Here is a 22,023-nt window from a genome sequence, read left to right as displayed (position 1 = left end):
ATGGTCAGTACAACACCAGTCTGAGGCTCACCACCAATGGTCAGTACAACACCAGTCTGAGGCTCACCAACCATGGTCAGTACAACACCAGTCAATACAACACCAGTCTGAGGTCAGTACAACACCAGTCTGAGGTCAGTACAACACCAGTCTGAGGTCAGTACAACACCAGTCTGAGGTCAGTACAACACCAGTCTGAGGCTCACCACCAATGGTCAGTACAACACCAGTCTGAGGCTCACCACCAATGGTCAGTGCAACACCAGTCTGAGGCTCACCACCAATAGTCAGTACAACACCAGTCTGAGGTCAGTACAACACCAGTCTGAGGCTCACCACCAATGGTCAGTACAACACCAGTCTGAGGCTCACCACCATTGGTCAGTACAACACCAGTCTGAGGTCAGTACAACACCAGTCTGAGGCTCACCACCAATGGTCAGTACAACACCAGTCTGAGGCTCACCACCAATGGTCAGTATAACACCAGTCTGAGATCAGTACAACACGAGTCTGAGGCTCACCACCAATGGTCAGTACAACACCAGTCTGAGGCTCACCACCAATGGTCAGTACAACACCAGTCTGAGGCACACCACCAATGGTCATTACAACACCAGTCTGAGGCTCACCACCAATGGTCAGTACAACACCAGTCTGAGGCTCACCACCAATGGTCAGTACAACACCAGTCTGAGGCTCACCACCAATGGTCAGTACAACACCAGTCTGAGGCTCACCGCCAATGGTCAGTACAACACCAGTCTGAGGCTCACCACCAATGGTCAGCACAACACCAGTCTGAGGTCAGTACAACACCAGTCTGAGGCTCACCACCAATGGTCAGTACAACACCAGTCTGAGGCTCACCACCAATGGTCAGTACAACACCAGTCTGAGGCTCACCACCAATGATCAGTACAACACCAGTCTGAGGCTCACCACCAATGGTCAGTACAACACCAGTCTGAGGTCAGAACAACACCAGTCTGAGGCTCACCACCAATGGTCAGTACAACACCAGTCTGAGGCTCACCACCAATGATCAGTACAACACCAGTCTGAGGCTCACCACCAATGGTCAGTACAACACCAGTCTGAGGCTCACCACCAATGGTCAGTACAACACCAGTCTGAGGTCAGTACAACACGAGTCTGAGGCTCACCACCAATGGTCAGTACAACACCAGTCTGAGGCTCACCACCAATGGTCAGTACAACACCAGTCTGAGGCTCACCACCAATGGTCAGTACAACACCAGTCTGAGGCTCACCGCCAATGGTCAGTACAACACCAGTCTGAGGCTCACCACCAATGGTCAGCACAACACCAGTCTGAGGTCAGTACAACACCAGTCTGAGGCTCACCACCAATGGTCAGTACAACACCAGTCTGAGGCTCACCACAATGGTCAGTACAACACCAGTCTGAGGCTCACCACCAATGGTCAGTACAACACCAGTCTGAGGCTCACCACCAATGGTCAGTACAACACCAGTCTGAGGCTCACCACCAATGGTCAGTACAACACCAGTCTGAGGCTCACCACCAATGGTCAGTACAACACCAGTCTGAGGCTCACCACCAATGGTCAGTACAACACCAGTCTGAGGCTCACCACCAATGGTCAGTACAACACCAGTCTGAGGCTCACCACCAATGGTCAGTACAACACCAGTCTGAGGCTCACCACCAATGGTCAGTACAACACCAGTCTGAGGCTCACCACCAATGGTCAGTAAAACACCAGTCTGAGGCTCACCAACCATGGTCAGTACAACACCAGTCAATACAACACCAGTCTGAGGTCAGTACAACACCAGTCTGAGGTCAGTACAACACCAGTCTGAGGTCAGTACAACACCAGTCTGAGGTCAGTACAACACCAGTCTGAGGTCAGTACAACACCAGTCTGAGGCTCACCACCAATGGTCAGTACAACACCAGTCTGAGGCTCACCACCAATGGTCAGTGCAACACCAGTCTGAGGCTCACCACCAATAGTCAGTACAACACCAGTCTGAGGTCAGTACAACACCAGTCTGAGGCTCACCACCAATGGTCAGTACAACACCAGTCTGAGGCTCACCACCAATGGTCAGTACAACACCAGTCTGAGATCAGTACAACACGAGTCTGAGGCTCACCACCAATGGTCAGTACAACACCAGTCTGAGGCTCACCACCAATGGTCAGTACAACACCAGTCTGAGGCACACCACCAATGGTCATTACAACACCAGTCTGAGGCTCACCACCAATGGTCAGTACAACACCAGTCTGAGGCTCACCACCAATGGTCAGTACAACACCAGTCTGAGGTCAGAACAACACCAGTCTGAGGCTCACCACCAATGGTCAGTACAACACCAGTCTGAGGCTCACCACCAATGGTCAGTACAACACCAGTCTGAGGCTCACCACCAATGGTCAGTACAACACCAGTCTGAGGCTCACCACCAATGGTCAGTACAACACCAGTCTGAGGCTCACCACCAATGGTCAGTACAACACCAGTCTGAGGTCAGTACAACACCAGTCTGAGGCTCACCACCAATGGTCAGTACAACACCAGTCTGAGGCTCACCACCAATGGTCAGTACAACACCAGTCAGTACAACACCAGTCTGAGGTCAGTACAACACCAGTCTGAGGTCAGTACAACACCAGTCTGAGGTCAGTACAACACCAGTCTGAGGCTCACCACCAATGGTCTGTACAACACCAGTCTGAGGATGGCTCACCACCAATGGTCAGTACAACACCAGTCTGAGGCTCACCACCAATGGTCAGTACAACACCAGTCTGAGGCTCACCAACCATGGTCAGTACAACACCAGTCAATACAACACCAGTCTGAGGTCAGTACAACACCAGTCTGAGGTCAGTACAACACCAGTCTGAGGTCAGTACAACACCAGTCTGAGGTCAGTACAACACCAGTCTGAGGCTCACCACCAATGGTCAGTACAACACCAGTCTGAGGCTCACCACCAATGGTCAGTGCAACACCAGTCTGAGGCTCACCACCAATAGTCAGTACAACACCAGTCTGAGGTCAGTACAACACCAGTCTGAGGCTCACCACCAATGGTCAGTACAACACCAGTCTGAGGCTCACCACCATTGGTCAGTACAACACCAGTCTGAGGTCAGTACAACACCAGTCTGAGGCTCACCACCAATGGTCAGTACAACACCAGTCTGAGGCTCACCACCAATGGTCAGTATAACACCAGTCTGAGATCAGTACAACACGAGTCTGAGGCTCACCACCAATGGTCAGTACAACACCAGTCTGAGGCTCACCACCAATGGTCAGTACAACACCAGTCTGAGGCACACCACCAATGGTCATTACAACACCAGTCTGAGGCTCACCACCAATGGTCAGTACAACACCAGTCTGAGGCTCACCACCAATGGTCAGTACAACACCAGTCTGAGGCTCACCACCAATGGTCAGTACAACACCAGTCTGAGGCTCACCGCCAATGGTCAGTACAACACCAGTCTGAGGCTCACCACCAATGGTCAGCACAACACCAGTCTGAGGTCAGTACAACACCAGTCTGAGGCTCACCACCAATGGTCAGTACAACACCAGTCTGAGGCTCACCACCAATGGTCAGTACAACACCAGTCTGAGGCTCACCACCAATGATCAGTACAACACCAGTCTGAGGCTCACCACCAATGGTCAGTACAACACCAGTCTGAGGTCAGAACAACACCAGTCTGAGGCTCACCACCAATGGTCAGTACAACACCAGTCTGAGGCTCACCACCAATGATCAGTACAACACCAGTCTGAGGCTCACCACCAATGGTCAGTACAACACCAGTCTGAGGCTCACCACCAATGGTCAGTACAACACCAGTCTGAGGTCAGTACAACACGAGTCTGAGGCTCACCACCAATGGTCAGTACAACACCAGTCTGAGGCTCACCACCAATGGTCAGTACAACACCAGTCTGAGGCTCACCACCAATGGTCAGTACAACACCAGTCTGAGGCTCACCGCCAATGGTCAGTACAACACCAGTCTGAGGCTCACCACCAATGGTCAGCACAACACCAGTCTGAGGTCAGTACAACACCAGTCTGAGGCTCACCACCAATGGTCAGTACAACACCAGTCTGAGGCTCACCACCAATGGTCAGTACAACACCAGTCTGAGGCTCACCACCAATGGTCAGTACAACACCAGTCTGAGGCTCACCACCAATGGTCAGTACAACACCAGTCTGAGGCTCACCACCAATGGTCAGTACAACACCAGTCTGAGGCTCACCACCAATGGTCAGTACAACACCAGTCTGAGGCTCACCACCAATGGTCAGTACAACACCAGTCTGAGGCTCACCACCAATGGTCAGTACAACACCAGTCTGAGGCTCACCACCAATGGTCAGTACAACACCAGTCTGAGGCTCACCACCAATGGTCAGTACAACACCAGTCTGAGGCTCACCACCAATGGTCAGTAAAACACCAGTCTGAGGCTCACCAACCATGGTCAGTACAACACCAGTCAATACAACACCAGTCTGAGGTCAGTACAACACCAGTCTGAGGTCAGTACAACACCAGTCTGAGGTCAGTACAACACCAGTCTGAGGTCAGTACAACACCAGTCTGAGGTCAGTACAACACCAGTCTGAGGCTCACCACCAATGGTCAGTACAACACCAGTCTGAGGCTCACCACCAATGGTCAGTGCAACACCAGTCTGAGGCTCACCACCAATAGTCAGTACAACACCAGTCTGAGGTCAGTACAACACCAGTCTGAGGCTCACCACCAATGGTCAGTACAACACCAGTCTGAGGCTCACCACCAATGGTCAGTACAACACCAGTCTGAGATCAGTACAACACGAGTCTGAGGCTCACCACCAATGGTCAGTACAACACCAGTCTGAGGCTCACCACCAATGGTCAGTACAACACCAGTCTGAGGCACACCACCAATGGTCATTACAACACCAGTCTGAGGCTCACCACCAATGGTCAGTACAACACCAGTCTGAGGCTCACCACCAATGGTCAGTACAACACCAGTCTGAGGTCAGAACAACACCAGTCTGAGGCTCACCACCAATGGTCAGTACAACACCAGTCTGAGGCTCACCACCAATGGTCAGTACAACACCAGTCTGAGGCTCACCACCAATGGTCAGTACAACACCAGTCTGAGGCTCACCACCAATGGTCAGTACAACACCAGTCTGAGGCTCACCACCAATGGTCAGTACAACACCAGTCTGAGGTCAGTACAACACCAGTCTGAGGCTCACCACCAATGGTCAGTACAACACCAGTCTGAGGCTCACCACCAATGGTCAGTACAACACCAGTCAGTACAACACCAGTCTGAGGTCAGTACAACACCAGTCTGAGGTCAGTACAACACCAGTCTGAGGTCAGTACAACACCAGTCTGAGGCTCACCACCAATGGTCTGTACAACACCAGTCTGAGGCTCACCACCAATGGTCAGTAGAACACCAGTCTGAGGTCAGTACAACACCAGTCTGAGGCTCACCACCAATGGTCAGTACAACACCAGTCTGAGGCTCACCACCAATGGTCAGTACAACACCAGTCTGAGGCTCACCACCAATGGTCAGTACAACACCAGTCTGAGGTCAGTACAACACCAGTCTGAGGTCAGTACAACACGAGGATGTTGACGTGTTTTATTATAGTTTTACTACTTTTTCTCCTCAATTTCATGATATCCAACATGTAGTTAGTCTGTCAAAACGCTGCTACTCCCGTATGGAATCGGGAGAGGCGAAGGTCGAGAGCCATGCATCCTCCGAAACACGACCCTGCCAAGTCACACTGCTTCTTGACACATTGCTGACTTAGTCCAGAAGCCAGTCTAATACACCGTAGAACTGGCGACCGTTTCGTGCATGCGTCCGGACTTCCACAGGAGTCACTAGAGCGCGATGGGACAAGAACATGCAGCCAAACCCTCCCCTAACCCGGACCGTGCTGGGCCAATTGTGCACTGCTTCATGGGTCTCCCGGTCGCGGCCGGCTGCGACACAGCCCGAGGTCGAACCTGGGTCTGTAGTGACGCCTCAAGCATTGCGATGCAGTGTCGTAGACCGCTGCGCCACTCGGGAGGCCAATATTGACATGTCTAAAGACACCATCTCTTGCTTTAGGAGATACGTTTATATTAATAATAGTCTCACCGGGGCAGAGCACCGACTCCATCCTGTCTATAAAGTTATCTGCCACCAGGTCAGCGAAACGTGTCATCCCCGTCACGCGATCATGCCTCTGGCATGCGATGGACTCGAGGCTCTCGTGCTGTCCCTCCCGGCCGAACATATCCCCGACCCCGATGGCGTTCACATCCACGCTGGGGTCGTCGCAGAGGTAGGTCAGCAGAGAGTCATCATCCCGCGGGTCGAAGCGTCCGTCCGTGATGACCACGACCGACACCTGTTAAGAATGGAGTGTTAGGCCACAGCAAGACAGAGTTCACTTTCCCATCCACATGGGGGCAGCAGCGACCATGTTACAGATTATTTAGCCAGGCCTCAGACCCATAGATACTATATAGCAAGAACAGACATAATCATAGGCTGGCTAAGTGGTTCACAGCACACCTTGGCTCTGGTCCGCCGGCTGTCCCTGATCAGGTGGTCATAGGCAAACTTCAGAGCGGAGGGAGTCCAGGTGCCCCCGGCTATCCACTGGAGGTTCTTCACAGCCACCTGCAAGTCAGAGATGGAGACTGTTAAGCCTGCTGAGCTAAAAGCATTAGCTTGCGGAGTAATGCCAGTCACTGAACCAGCTACACGGACCTTGAAGGCAGAGATGGAGTCTATGTTGGAGTCATTAAGTCGAATGGCCTCGAATGTCCCGTTGTGACTGTACTGCACAACACCAACCCTGGTTCCTGAGGAGAGAAGAGGGATCTATGAGAATGTCTGTACATGGGAACCAGAAGTGGTTTGGTGAACCATGCTGATGTGATGAGTCATCATCCATGAGACTTTATTGCTCAGGCTTTAGCTCAGCAGACCCATGCAGGTTTTAAACCAGTCTGTCACACAGGTAGTTAGAAAGGGCTGTACCTAAAGAGGTATTCTTGTACCTGTCTCTGAATGTGGGTGTGTTGCCATGGATCCCAGCCTGTTGATGGTGTTGATGACAAAGTTCTTCTCCAGGGTGAAGTTGGTCAGACCCACTGACTCTGAGCTGTCAATCACAAACACAATGTCCAGCGCCCCGCATCTCTTCTCACAGTCTGCAGGGACAACACAGAAACAGGATGGATTAGGAGCAGCATTGGAAACTTGCACGGTTTTAAATCTTCATACATATCATAGCCACCAAAATGTCTGTCAATTCAATACAATGTTATTGTCCCTCGAGGGGAAATTTCATTTGGCGTATCTACACATAGAAGACTACATACCTGGATATCATCATCACTTACCACAACAACCACATGACATCACAGTCCTAAGTCATCATCACTTACCACAACAACCACATGACATCACAGTCCTAAGTCATCATCACTACCACATGACATCACAGTCCTAAATCATCACCACTTACCACATGACATCACAGTCCTAAGTCATCATCACTACCACATGACATCACAGTCCTAAATCATCATCACTTACCACAACAACCACATGACATCACAGTCCTAAATCATCATCACTTACCACATGACATTACAGTCCTAAGTCATCATCACTTACCACAACAACCACATGACATCACAGTCCTAAGTCATCATCACTTACCACAACAACCACATGACATCACAGTCCTAAGTCATCATCACTACCACATGACATCACAGTCCTAAATCATCACCACTTACCACATGACATCACAGTCCTAAGTCATCATCACTACCACATGACATCACAGTCCTAAGTCATCATCACTTACCACAACAACCACATGTCTCTCTGATGTAGCTCATAACATCACAGTCCTAAATCATCATCACTTACCACAACAACCACATGTCTCTCTGATGTAGCTCATAACATCACAGTCCTAAATCAAAGCAGATCAGTATTATAAACAAACACAAACAGACACAACAGGAACAGGAACAGGTCAGTAGTATTATTATGCATGAGAGCACCAGCTGTTCCGGACGACTGTGTGATCACGCTCTCCGCAGCCGATGTGAGTAAGACCTTTAAACAGGTCAACATTCACAAGGCCGCAGGGCCAGACGGATTACCAGGATGTGTACTCCGAGCATTCACTGACCAACTGGCAAGTGTCTTCACTGATATGTTATTTACTGCTGCTCTTTAAAGATTTGTTATTCTTATCTCTTACTTTTTTGGGAGAGGGGGGGGTTCTTAAAACTGCATTGTTGGTGAGGGCTTGTAAATGAGCATTTCACTGTAAGGTCTACACCTGTTGTAATCGGTGCATGTAACAAATAAACTTTGATTTGATTAATCAGATACAGTGCCTTGCGAAAGTATTCGGCCACCCTTGAACTTTGCGACCTTTTGCCACATTTCAGGCTTCAAACATAAAGATAAAAACTGTATTTTTTTGTAAAGAATCAACAACAAGTGGGACACAATCATGAAGTGGAATGACATTTATTGGATATTTCAAACTTTTTTAACAAATCAAAAACTGAAAAATTGGGCGTGCAAAATTATTCAGCCCCTTTACTTTCAGTGCAGCAAACTCTCTCCAGAAGTTGAGTGAGGATCTCTGAATGATTCAATGTTGACCTAAATGACTAATGATGATAAATACAATCCACCTGTGTGTAATCAAGTCTCCGTATAAATGCACCTGCACTGTGATAGTCTCAGAGGTCCGTTAAAAGCGCAGAGAGCATCATGAAGAACAAGGAACACACCAGGCAGGTCCGAGATACTGTTGTGAAGAAGTTTAAAGCCGGATTTGGATACAAAAAGATTTCCCAAGCTTTAACCATCCCAAGGAGCACTGTGCAAGTGATAATATTGAAATGGAAGGAGTATCAGACCACTGCAAATCTACCAAGACCTGGCCGTCCCTCTAAACTTTCAGCTCATACAAGGAGAAGACTGATCAGAGATGCAGCCAAGAGGCCCATGATCACTCTGGATGAACTGCAGAGATCTACAGCTGAGGTGGGAGACTCTGTCCATAGGACAACAATCAGTCGTATATTGCACAAGTCTGGCCTTTATGGAAGAGTGGCAAGAAGAAAGCCATTTCTTAAAGATATCCATAAAAAGTGTCGTTTAAAGTTTGCCACAAGCCACCTGGGAGACACACCAAACATGTGGAAGAAGGTGCTCAGGTCAGATGAAACCAAAATTGAACTTTTTGGCAACAATGCAAAACGTTATGTTTGGCGTAAAAGCAACACAGCTCATCACCCTGAACACACCATCCCCACTGTCAAACATGGTGGTGGCAGCATCATGGTTTGGGCCTGCTTTTCTTCAGCAGGGACAGGGAAGATGGTTAAAATTGATGGGAAGATGGATGGAGCCAAATACAGGACCATTCTGGAAGAAAACCTGATGGAGTCTGCAAAAGACCTGAGACTGGGACGGAGATTTGTCTTCCAACAAGACAATGATCCAAAACATAAAGCAAAATCTACAATGGAATGGTTCAAAAATAAACATATCCAGGTGTTAGAATGGCCAAGTCAAAGTCCAGACCTGAATCCAATCGAGAATCTGTGGAAAGAACTGAAAACTGCTGTTCACAAATGCTCTCCATCCAACCTCACTGAGCTCGAGCTGTTTTGCAAGGAGGAATGGGAAAAATTTTCAGTCTCTCGATGTGCAAAACTGATAGAGACATACCCCAAGTGACTTACAGCTGTAATCGCAGCAAAAGGTGGCGCTACAAAGTATTAACTTAAGGGGGCTGAATAATTTTGCACGCCCAATTTTTCAGTTTTTGATTTGTTAAAAAAGTTTGAAATATCCAATAAATGTCGTTCCACTTCATGATTGTGTCCCACTTGTTGTTGATTCTTCACAAAAAAATACAGTTTTATATCTTTATGTTTTGAAGCCTGAAATGTGTCAAAAGGTCGCAAAGTTCAAGGGGGCCGAATACTTTCGCAAGGCACTGTATGACACTATAGGATCAGATCAGTAGTATTATTGATCAGTAGTATTATTCATCGGATATGACACTATAGGATCAGATCAGTAGTATTATTGATCAGTAGTATTATTGATCAGATATGCCACTATAGGATCAGATCAGTAGTATTATTGATCAGTAGTATTATTCATCGGATATGACACTATAGGATCAGATCAGTAGTATTATTGATCAGTAGTATTATTCATCGGATATGACACGATAGGAACAGATTGAATCTCTTCATATCATGATGTTTTTAATATAAAGTTTATACAGTTGACTTACAGAAAGGCCAGGGTCTCCCTCTGGTCCAGGATTACCCTGTAAGAAAAATGTACCGATCGGTAAACAGACATTGGGGCGGCAGGTAGCTTAGTGTTGGGCCAGTAACCGAAAGGTTGCTCGATCGAATCCCTGAACTGACAAGGTAAAAATCTGTCGTTCTGCCCCTGAACAAGGCAGTAACCCACTGTTCCTAGGCCGTCATCGTAAATAAGAATTAGTTCTTAACTGACTTGCCTAGTTAAATAAAGGATCAATAAAAATGAAGTAAAATGTTCTTCTGCTGTCTGATCAGAGTCAGAGTAACGCAGGCAGCCGGTGATGTGTCCTGTGGTAGTATACTTACAGGAGCTCCAGGGCCTCCTCTGGATCCTCTCCTCCCATTCACTCCCTGTTGACCTGGATGTCCCTGGACAACAATAACACAAAGACAGGTTCTTCAGTGAGCCCAAACACATGTTACTCAGCTGGGTTAGCTCACCACTTCTCAAGAATAGAACACAAACATGTTCTTTAGAGCACTGATTCCTTCCATCCAGAATGCTCTAGGTTAGCAGCTGCCAAGGTAACCCTGGACTTCACCTCTTTAGAGAACTGATTCCTTCCTTCCAGAATGCTCTAGGTTAGCAGCTGCCAAGGTAACCCTGGACTTCACCTCTTTAGAGCACTGATTCCTTCCTTCCAGAATGCTCTAAGGTTAGCAGCTGCCAAGGTGACCCTGGACTTCACCTCTTTAGAGCACTGATTCCTTCCTTCCAGAATGCTCTAGGTTAGCAGCTGCCAAGGTAACCCTGGACTTCACCTCTTTAGAGCACTGATTCCTTCCTTCCAGAATGCTCTAAGGTTAGCAGCTGCCAAGGTGACCCTGGACTTCACCTCTTTAGAGCACTGATTCCTTCCTTCCAGAATGCTCTAAGGTTAGCAGCTGCCAAGGTGACCCTGGACTTCACCTATTAAAGATGCACTCTGGGATCTTAAGCACAACATTCCTAACATATTGCACAAATTGCATGACGTAGTATTTATTAAGGATCCTCATTAGCTCTTCCTCCAAACAAATGAATTGAATCAAGTCAAACAGTACATGTAACATTATTACATTAGTACATATCTTTAAATACAACGTTTATAATACCACCATTCTGTCTGTGTAGAGTTTGTGTGCTAGCGTGTGTGTCTGTGCCTGTTTGTGTCTCTTCACAGTCCCCGCTGTTCCATCAGGTGTATTTTTACCTGTTTTTTAAATCTGATTCTACTGCTGCATCAGTTACCTGATGTGGAATAGAGTTCCATGTAGTCATGGTTCTATGTAGTACTGTGTGCCTCCCAGAGTCTGTTCTGGACTTGGGGACTGTGAAGAGACCTCTGGTGGCATGTCTTGTGGGGTATGCATGGGTGTCTGAGCTGTGTGCTAGTAATTTAGACAGACAGCTCTATGTATTCAACATGCCAATACCTCTCATAAATACAAGTAGTGATGAAGTCAATCTCTCCTCTACTTTGAGCCAGGAGAGATTGACATGCATAGTATTAATATTAGCTCTCTGTGTACATCTAAGGGCCAGCCGTGCTGCCCTGTTCTGAACCAACTGGAATATTCCTAAGTCCCTTTTTGTGTTACCTGACCACACGACTGAACAGTAGTCCAGGTGCCACAAAACTAGGACCTGTAGGACCTGCCTTGTTGATAATGTTGTTAAGAAGGTAGAAACTAGGACCTGTAGGACCTGCCTTGTTGATAGTGCTGTTAAGAAGGTAGAAACTAGGACCTGTAGGACCTGCCTTGTTGATAGTGCTGTTAAGAAGGTAGAAACTAGGACCTGTAGGACCTGCCTTGTTGATAGTGTTGTTAAGAAGGTAGAAACTAGGGCCTGTAGGACCTGCCTTGTTGATAGTGTTGTTAAGAAGGTAGAAACTAGGACCTGTAGGACCTGCCTTGTTGATAGTGCTGTTAAGAAGGTAGAAACTAGGACCTGTAGGACCTGCCTTGTTGATAGTGCTGTTAAGAAGGTAGAAACTAGGACCTGCCTTGTTGATAGTGCTGTTAAGAAGGTAGAAACTAGGACCTGCCTTGTTGATAGTGCTGTTAAGAAGGTAGAAACTAGGACCTGTAGGACCTGCCTTGTTGATAGTGCTGTTAAGAAGGTAGAAACTAGGGCCTGTAGGACCTGCCTTGTTGATAATGTTGTTAAGAAGGTAGAAACTAGGGCCTGTAGGACCTGCCTTGTTGTTAAGAAGGTAGAAACTAGGACCTGTAGGACCTGCCTTGTTGATAGTGCTGTTAAGAAGGTAGAAACTAGGACCTGTAGGACCTGCCTTGTTGATAGTATTGTTAAGAAGGTAGAAACTAGGACCTGTAGGACCTGCCTTGTTGATAGTGCTGTTAAGAAGGTAGAAACTAGGACCTGTAGGACCTGCCTTGTTGATAATGTTGTTAAGAAGGTAGAAACTAGGGCCTGTAGGACCTGCCTTGTTGATAGCGCTGTTAAGAAGGTAGAAACTAGGACCTGTAGGACCTGCCTTGTTGATAGTGCTGTTAAGAAGGTAGAAACTAGGACCTGCCTTGTTGATAGTGCTGTTAAGAAGGTAGAAACTAGGACCTGCCTTGTTGATAGTGCTGTTAAGAAGGTAGAAACTAGGACCTGCCTTGTTGATAGTGCTGTTAAGAAGGTAGAAACTAGGACCTGCCTTGTTGATAGTGCTGTTAAGAAGGTAGAAACTAGGACCTGTAGGACCTGCCTTGTTGATAGTGCTGTTAAGAAGGTAGAAACTAGGGCCTGTAGGACCTGCCTTGTTGTTAAGAAGGTAGAAACTAGGACCTGTAGGACCTGCCTTGTTGATAGTGCTGTTAAGAAGGTAGAAACTAGGACCTGTAGGACCTGCCTTGTTGATAGTATTGTTAAGAAGGTAGAAACTAGGACCTGTAGGACCTGCCTTGTTGATAGTGCTGTTAAGAAGGTAGAAACTAGGACCTGTAGGACCTGCCTTGTTGTTAAGAAGGTAGAAACTAGGACCTGTAGGACCTGCCTTGTTGATAGTGCTGTTAAGAAGGTAGAAACTAGGGCCTGTAGGACCTGCCTTGTTGATAGTGTTGTTAAGAAGGTAGAAACTAGGGCCTGTAGGACCTGCCTTGTTGATAGTGCTGTTAAGAAGGTAGAAACTAGGACCTGTAGGACCTGCCTTGTTGATAGTGCTGTTAAGAAGGTAGAAACTAGGACCTGTAGGACCTGCCTTGTTGATAATGTTGTTAAGAAGGTAGAAACTAGGACCTGTAGGACCTGCCTTGTTGATAGTGTTGTTAAGAAGGTAGAAACTAGGACCTGTAGGACCTGCCTTGTTGATAGTGCTGTTAAGAAGGTAGAAACTAGGACCTGTAGGACCTGCCTTGTTGATAGTGCTGTTAAGAAGGTAGAAACTAGGACCTGCCTTGTTGATAGTGCTGTTAAGAAGGTAGAAACTAGGACCTGCCTTGTTGATAGTGCTGTTAAGAAGGTAGAAACTAGGACCTGTAGGACCTGCCTTGTTGATAATGTTGTTAAGAAGGTAGAAACTAGGGCCTGTAGGACCTGCCTTGTTGATAGCGCTGTTAAGAAGGTAGAAACTAGGACCTGTAGGACCTGCCTTGTTGATAGTGCTGTTAAGAAGGTAGAAACTAGGACCTTCCTTGTTGATAGTGCTGTTAAGAAGGTAGAAACTAGGACCTGCCTTGTTGTTAAGAAGGTAGAAACTAGGGCCTGTAGGACCTGCCTTGTTGATAGTGCTGTTAAGAAGGTAAAAACTAGGGCCTGTAGGACCTGCCTTGTTGATAGTGTTGTTAAGAAGGTAGAAACTAGGGCCTGTAGGACCTGCCTTGTTGATAGCGCTGTTAAGAAGGTAGAAACTAGGACCTGTAGGACCTGCCTTGTTGATAGTGCTGTTAAGAAGGTAGAAACTAGGACCTGCCTTGTTGATAGTGCTGTTAAGAAGGTAGAAACTAGGACCTGCCTTGTTGATAGTGCTGTTAAGAAGGTAGAAACTAGGACCTGCCTTGTTGATAGTGCTGTTAAGAAGGTAGAAACTAGGACCTGTAGGACCTGCCTTGTTGATAGTGCTGTTAAGAAGGTAGAAACTAGGGCCTGTAGGACCTGCCTTGTTGATAATGTTGTTAAGAAGGTAGAAACTAGGGCCTGTAGGACCTGCCTTGTTGTTAAGAAGGTAGAAACTAGGACCTGTAGGACCTGCCTTGTTGATAGTGCTGTTAAGAAGGTAGAAACTAGGACCTGTAGGACCTGCCTTGTTGATAGTATTGTTAAGAAGGTAGAAACTAGGACCTGTAGGACCTGCCTTGTTGATAGTGCTGTTAAGAAGGTAGAAACTAGGACCTGTAGGACCTGCCTTGTTGTTAAGAAGGTAGAAACTAGGACCTGTAGGACCTGCCTTGTTGATAGTGCTGTTAAGAAGGTAGAAACTAGGGCCTGTAGGACCTGCCTTGTTGATAGTGTTGTTAAGAAGGTAGAAACTAGGGCCTGTAGGACCTGCCTTGTTGATAGTGCTGTTAAGAAGGTAGAAACTAGGACCTGTAGGACCTGCCTTGTTGATAGTGCTGTTAAGAAGGTAGAAACTAGGACCTGTAGGACCTGCCTTGTTGATAATGTTGTTAAGAAGGTAGAAACTAGGACCTGTAGGACCTGCCTTGTTGATAGTGTTGTTAAGAAGGTAGAAACTAGGACCTGTAGGACCTGCCTTGTTGATAGTGCTGTTAAGAAGGTAGAAACTAGGACCTGTAGGACCTGCCTTGTTGATAGTGCTGTTAAGAAGGTAGAAACTAGGACCTGCCTTGTTGATAGTGCTGTTAAGAAGGTAGAAACTAGGACCTGCCTTGTTGATAGTGCTGTTAAGAAGGTAGAAACTAGGACCTGTAGGACCTGCCTTGTTGATAATGTTGTTAAGAAGGTAGAAACTAGGGCCTGTAGGACCTGCCTTGTTGATAGCGCTGTTAAGAAGGTAGAAACTAGGACCTGTAGGACCTGCCTTGTTGATAGTGCTGTTAAGAAGGTAGAAACTAGGACCTTCCTTGTTGATAGTGCTGTTAAGAAGGTAGAAACTAGGACCTGCCTTGTTGTTAAGAAGGTAGAAACTAGGACCTGTAGGACCTGCCTTGTTGATAGTGCTGTTAAGAAGGTAGAAACTAGGGCCTGTAGGACCTGCCTTGTTGATAGTGTTGTTAAGAAGGTAGAAACTAGGGCCTGTAGGACCTGCCTTGTTGATAGTGTTGTTAAGAAGGTAGAAACTAGGGCCTGTAGGACCTGCCTTGTTGATAGTGTTGTTAAGAAGGTAGAAACTAGGGCCTGTAGGACCTGCCTTGTTGATAATGTTGTTAAGAAGGTAGAAACTAGGGCCTGTATGACCTGCCTTGTTGATAATGTTGTTAAGAAGGCAGAGCAGCATTTTATTATAGACCGACAATATGTTTTGACCATGACAGTTTACAATCCAGGGTTACTCCAAGCAGTTTAGTCTCCTCAACTTGCTCAATTTCTAAATGATTTATTACAAGATTTAGTTGAGGTTTGGTGTTTAGTGAATGATTTCACTAAATTAGGACTAACTTATTTCTTGGCACCCATTCTGAAACTGACTGCAGATCTTTGTTAAGTGTTGCAGTCATTTCACTTGCTGTGGTAGCTGACGTGTAGTGTTGAGTCCACAGCATACATAGACATCTTCAGAACACTGACTCAGTTCTCAAGAATATTTATCTCAGGCTTGGCAACTACCAAAGCAAATCCTAGGCTAACCATCCACGTTAATGGATGTAAACTAATCCAAGTGTATATTCAGCTGTTCATGACAGCAGCTGGAGCTTACCGGTTCACCGTTTGGACCTTTCATCCCAGCTTCTCCTTTGTTACCACAATTCCCTCTACTTCCCCAAGGGCCTGGACGTCCATTGTCCCCTATAGCTCCCTGACAGACAGACAAACAGACAGAACAGCATCACAGTACAACAGTATTGTGAACTCTTGAGCTGACGACATTCATCTTGTCAAATGTCAAACGGTACCGTTTCTCCTCTTAGTCCCGGATAGTTGAACCCATCTCTTCCTTTGTCACCCTAAAACACAGAAGAAGATTAACTACATTACTCTTTGGGAAGTGTCCACTAACTACAGTACACTGTGGGAAGTGTCCATTAACTACAGTACACTGTGGGAAGTGTTCACTAACTACAGTACACTGTGGGAAGTGTCCATTAACTACAGTACTCTGTGGGAAGTGTCCACTAACTACATTACTCTGTGGGAAGTGTCCACTAACTACATTACACTGTGGGAAGTGTCCACTAACGACATTACTCTGTGGGAAGTGTCCACTAACTACATTACTCTGTGGGAAGTGTCCACTAACTACAGTACACTGTGGGAAGTGTCCATTAACTACAGTACACTGTGGGAAGTGTCCACTAACTACATTACACTGTGGGAAGTGTCCACTAACTACAGTACACTGTGGGAAGTGTCCACTAACTACATTACTCTGTGGGAAGTGTCCACTAACTACATTACACTGTGGGAAGTGTCCACTAACTACAGTACACTGTGGGAAGTGTCCACTAACTACAGTACACTGTGGGAAGTGTCCACTAACTACATTACTCTGTGGGAAGTGTCCACTAACTACAGTACACTGTGGGAAGTGTGTCCACTTTACTGACCAGTAGTCCTTCCCTCTTTCAAGATTTATATAAGAAATAACTCAACCCCAGCTTTGGTCCAGGATCTATAATATAACCAAACACTACCTTTGGTCCAGGATCTATAATATAACCCAACACTACCTTTGGTCCAGGATCTATAATATAACCCAATCCCACCTTTGGTCCATGATCTATAATATAACCCAACACTACCTTTGGTCCAGGATCTATAATATAACCCAACACTACCTTTGGTCCATGATCTATAATATAACCCAACACTACCTTTGGTCCAGGATCTATAATATAACCCAGCCCCACCTTTGGTCCATGATCTATAATATAACCCAACACTACCTTTGGTCCAGGATCTATAATATAACCCAACACTACCTTTGGTCCATGATCTATAATATAACCCAACACTACCTTTGGTCCAGGATCTATATAACTCAACCCCACCTTTGGTCCAGGATCTATAATATAACCCAACACTACCTTTGGTCCATGATCTATATAACTCAACCCCACCTTTGGTCCAGGATCTATAATATAACCCAACACTACCTTTGGTCCATGATCTATAATATAACCCAACCCTACCTTTGGTCCAGGATCTATAATATAACCCAACCCTACCTTTGGTCCATGATCTATATAACTCAACCCCACCTTTGGTCCAGGATCTATAATATAACCCAACACTACCTTTGGTCCATGATCTATAATATAACTCAACCCCACCTTTGGTCCAGGATCTATAATATAACCCAACCCCACCTTTGGTCCAGGATCTATATAACTCAACCCCACCTTTGGTCCAGGATCTATAATATAACCCAACACTACCATTGGTCCAGGATCTATATTATAACCCAACCCCACCTTTGGTCCAGGATCTATATAACTCAACCCCACCTGGGGTCCACGATCTCCATGGGGTCCAATCTGTCCAGGATCACCAGGCTCTCCAGCAGTTCCCTGTAACACAGAGATGCCATACGGAATGCTATATGCATAAAGAATTCAAATAAAGAACAATATTATATACCCACATGGCAGTCATAGTCACTGAAATACATAGGTATAGACTACCGTCAATAAATAAACAATTCCCGAAATGTAGATGTATTTATTTAACCTTTACTTAGACAAGAAGACTGTCGCAGTATGCTCAAAATGTAGACATGGCAACATGTATTCTGACTAAACAAAAGGTACAAAACAGGAGGATATCATAGAATAGAGTAGAGTGGTAGAAGTAGACCAGGAGTAGCAGCAGTAGGATAGTAGGATAGTAGTACTAGTAGTAGTAGTAGAAGTAGGGTAGTAGTAGTAGTAGTAGTAGTAGTAGTAGTAGAAGTAGACCAGTAGTAGTAGAAGTAGGATAGTAGTACTAGTAGTAGTAGAAGTAGGATAGTAGTAGTAGTAGTAGTAGTAGAAGAAGTAATAGTAGACCAGTAGTAGCAGAAGTAGGATAGTACTGGTAGTAGTAGTAGTAGAAGTAGTAGAAGTAGGATAGTAGTAGTAGTAGTAGCAGTAGTAGTAGAAGTAGGATAGTAGGAGTAGTAGTAGTAGTAGCAGAAGTAGGATAGTAGTACTAGTAGTAGTAGTAGAAGTAGGATAGTAGGAGTAGTAGTAGTAGTAGAAGTAGTAGAAGTAGGATAGTAGTAGTAGTAGTAGCAGTAGTAGTAGAAGTAGGATAGTAGGAGTAGTAGTAGTAGTAGCAGAAGTAGGATAGTAGTACTAGTAGTAGTAGTAGAAGTAGGATAGTAGGAGTAGTAGTAGTAGTAGTAGTAGAAGTAGACTAGTAATAGTAATAGTAGTAGTGGTAGTGATAGTAGTAGTGGTAGTGGTAGTAGTAGTAGTAGTAGTAGTAGTAGTAGTAGTAGTAGTAGTAGTAGAAGTAGGATAGTAGTAGTAGTAGTAGCAGTAGTAGTAGAAGTAGGATAGTAGGAGTAGTAGTAGTAGTAGCAGAAGTAGGATAGTAGTACTAGTAGTAGTAGTAGAAGTAGGATAGTAGGAGTAGTAGTAGTAGTAGTAGTAGAAGTAGACTAGTAATAGTAATAGTAGTAGTGGTAGTGATAGTAGTAGTGGTAGTGGTAGTAGTAGTAGTAGTAGTAGTAGACTAGTAGTAGTAGACTAGTAGTAGTAGTACTAGCAGAAGTAAACAAGTAGTAGTATTAGAAGTAGACTAGTAGTAATAGTACTAGTAGTAGTAGAAGTAGGCCAGTAGTAGTTGTAGTAGTAGTAGTAGTAGTAGAAGTAGTAGTAGTACAAGTAGAAATAGTGGTAGTAGTAGAAGTAGACTAGTAGTAGTAGTAGTAGTAGTAGTAGTAGTAGACCAGTAGTAGTAGTAGTACCAGTAGTAGTAGTAGTAGTAGAAGTAGACTACTAGTAGCAGAAGAAGTAGTAGTAGTAGTAATAGTAGTAGAAGTGGTAGTAGTAGTAGTAGTAGTAGTAGACCAGTAGTAGTAGTAGTACTAGTAGTAGTAGTAGAAGTAGACTAGTAGTAGTAGAAGAAGTAGTAGTAGTAGTATTAGTAGTAGAAGTGGTAGTAGTAGTAGTAGTAGTAGACAAGTAGGATAGTAGTAGTAGTAGTAGTAGAAGTAGTAGTAGTAGAAGTAAACAAGTAGTAGTATTAGAAGTAGACTAGTACTAGTAGTAGTAGTAGAAGTAGGATAGTAGTAGTAGTAGTAGTAGTAGTAGAAGTAGTAGCGGTAGGATAGTAGTAGTATTAGTAGTAGTAGTAGTAGTAGTAGAAGTAGTAGTAGAAGTAGTAGAAGTAGACTAGTAGTAGTAGTAGTAGTAGTCGTAGAAGTAGGATAGTAGTAGTAGTAGTAGTAGTAGAAGTAGGATAGTAGTAGTAGTAGTAGTAGGATAGTAGTAGTAGTAGAAGTAGGGTTGTAGTAGTAGTAGAAGTAGACTAGTAGTAGTAGTAGTAGTAGTAGTAGTAGTAGTAGAAGTAGGATAGTAGTAGTAGTAGAAGTAGGAGAGTAGTAGTAGTAGTAGTAGCAGAAGTAGGATAGTAGTAGAAGTAGGATAGTAGTAGCAGTAGTAGTAGAAGTAGACTAGTAGTAGTAGTAGTGGTAGTGATAGTAGTAGTAGTAGTAGACTAGTCTACCAGCAGTAGTAGTAGTAGTAGTAGTAGTAGTAGTAGAAGTAAACAAGTAGTAGTAGTAGAAGTAGACTAGTAGTAGTAGTAGTGGTAGTGATAGTAGTAGTAGTAGTAGACTAGTCTACCAGTAGTAGTAGTAGTAGTAGTAGTAGTAGTAGTAGAAGTAAACAAGTAGTAGTATTAGAAGTAGGCCAGTAGTAGTAGTAGTAGTAGTACTAGTAGAAGTAGTCGTAGAAGAAGTAGTAGTAGAAGTGGTAATAGTAGTAGTAGTAGTAGTAGACCAGTAGTAGTAGTAGTAGTAGTAGTAGACTACTACTAGTAGTAGTAGTAGTAGACTAGTTGTAGTAGTATTAGACTAGTCTACTAGTAGTAGTAGTAGAAGTAGACTAGTAGTAGTAGACTAGTAGTAGTAGTAGTAGTAGTAGTAGTAGTAGAGTATTAGTATTATTATTAGTACAAATAGCAGTAGTACTAGTGGAGAAGTAGTAGTAGTTGTAGTGGTAGTAACAGTAGTAGGGTTGTAGTCTCAGAAGTAATAGTAGTTGTTGTAGTAGTAGAGTAGATTTAGTAATATATTATTATTAGTAGTAGTAGTAAAGTGGTAGGAGTAGCATTAGTCACCAGTAGATTAGTAACAGCAGTAGTAGTAGTACTAACAGTAGTAGAGTAGTAGTAGTAGAGTTGTATTAGTAGTGTAATACTAGAGTACATTAGTAGGTTGTAGTAGCAGGAATAGTAGTAGTTTAGTAGTATAGTAGTAGTAATAGTGGTTGAGTAGTAGTAGTTATTATTAGTATTTTAGTAGGCATCATAGTAGTGGTAGTTTTAGAGTATTAGTAAAGTAGTTGTAGCAGTGGAGTTGTGGTAGAGAAGTATCAGTATTAGTAGTAACAGTAGTAGTAGTAGTAGTAGTAGAAGTAGTAGTAGTAGTAGTGGAAGTGGACTAGTAGTAGTAGTAGTAGTAGTAGGATAGTAGTAGTAGTAGTAGCAGTAGTAGTAGAAGTAGGATAGTAGTAGTAGTAGAAGTAGACTAGTAGAAGTAGGATAGTAGTAGTATAAGTAGACTAGTAGTAGTAGAAGTAGTAGTAGTAGTAGTAGTAGCAGAAGTAGGATAGTAGTACTAGTAGTAGTAGTAGAAGTAGTATAGTAGGAGGAGTAGTAGTAGTAGAAGTAGACTAGTAATAGTAATAGTAGTAGTGGTAGTGATAGTAGTAGTGGTGGTGGTAGTAGTAGTAGTAGTAGTAGACTAGTAGTAGTAGACTAGTAGTAGTAGTAGTAGTACTAGCAGAAGTAAACAAGTAGTAGTATTAGAAGTAGACTAGTAGTAATAGTACTAGTAGTAGTAGAAGTAGGCCAGTAGTAGTAGTAGAAGTAGTAGTAGTAGTACAAGTAGATGTAGTGGTAGTAGTAGAAGTAGACTAGTTGTAGTAGTAGTAGTAGTAGACCAGTAGTAGTAGTAGTACTAGTAGTAGTAGTAGTAGTAGTAGTAGAAGTAGACTAGTAGTAGTAGAAGAAGTAGTAGTAGTAGTAATAGTAGTAGAAGTGGTAGTAGTAGTAGTAGTAGTAGACCAGTAGTAGTAGTAGTACTAGTAGTAGTAGTAGAAGTAGACTAGTAATAGTAGAAGAAGTAGTAGTAGTAGTATTAGTAGTAGAAGTGGTAGTAGTAGTAGTAGTAGACAAGTAGGATAGTAGTAGTAGTAGTAGTAGAAGTAGTAGTAGTAGAAGTAGACTAGCAGACTAGTAGTAGTAGTAGTAGTAGTAGTAGTAGAAGTAAACAAGTAGTAGTATTAGAAGTAGACTAGTACTAGTAGTAGTAG

At 44.5% G+C, this 22,023-nt stretch overlaps 1 protein-coding gene across 2 annotated transcripts in view; it reads right to left on the bottom strand.

Annotated features, from left to right (window-relative positions):
* LOC112224903 (collagen alpha-2(VI) chain) overlaps window positions 1-22,023 on the bottom strand; it is a 45,354-nt gene that overhangs the window by 1,973 nt on the left and 21,358 nt on the right. Inside the window, exons 22-31 of one of the 2 annotated variants that reach the window (XM_042306847.1) lie at window positions 18,007-18,069; window positions 16,456-16,506; window positions 16,260-16,358; window positions 10,759-10,821; window positions 10,416-10,451; window positions 7,944-7,989; window positions 7,126-7,278; window positions 6,833-6,927; window positions 6,635-6,742; window positions 6,215-6,467 (exon numbers count right to left, since the gene is read on the bottom strand). In XM_042306847.1, the coding sequence (XP_042162781.1) occupies window positions 6,215-6,467; window positions 6,635-6,742; window positions 6,833-6,927; window positions 7,126-7,278; window positions 7,944-7,989; window positions 10,416-10,451; window positions 10,759-10,821; window positions 16,260-16,358; window positions 16,456-16,506; window positions 18,007-18,069 (967 nt within the window). The other variant, XM_042306846.1, reaches the window with a different exon arrangement.

This window comes from Oncorhynchus tshawytscha, linkage group LG26 (assembly GCF_018296145.1).
Source record: "Oncorhynchus tshawytscha isolate Ot180627B linkage group LG26, Otsh_v2.0, whole genome shotgun sequence".
NCBI classification, from domain to species: domain Eukaryota; kingdom Metazoa; phylum Chordata; class Actinopteri; order Salmoniformes; family Salmonidae; genus Oncorhynchus; species Oncorhynchus tshawytscha.
This window is presented reverse-complemented; position numbering and strand designations above follow the sequence as displayed.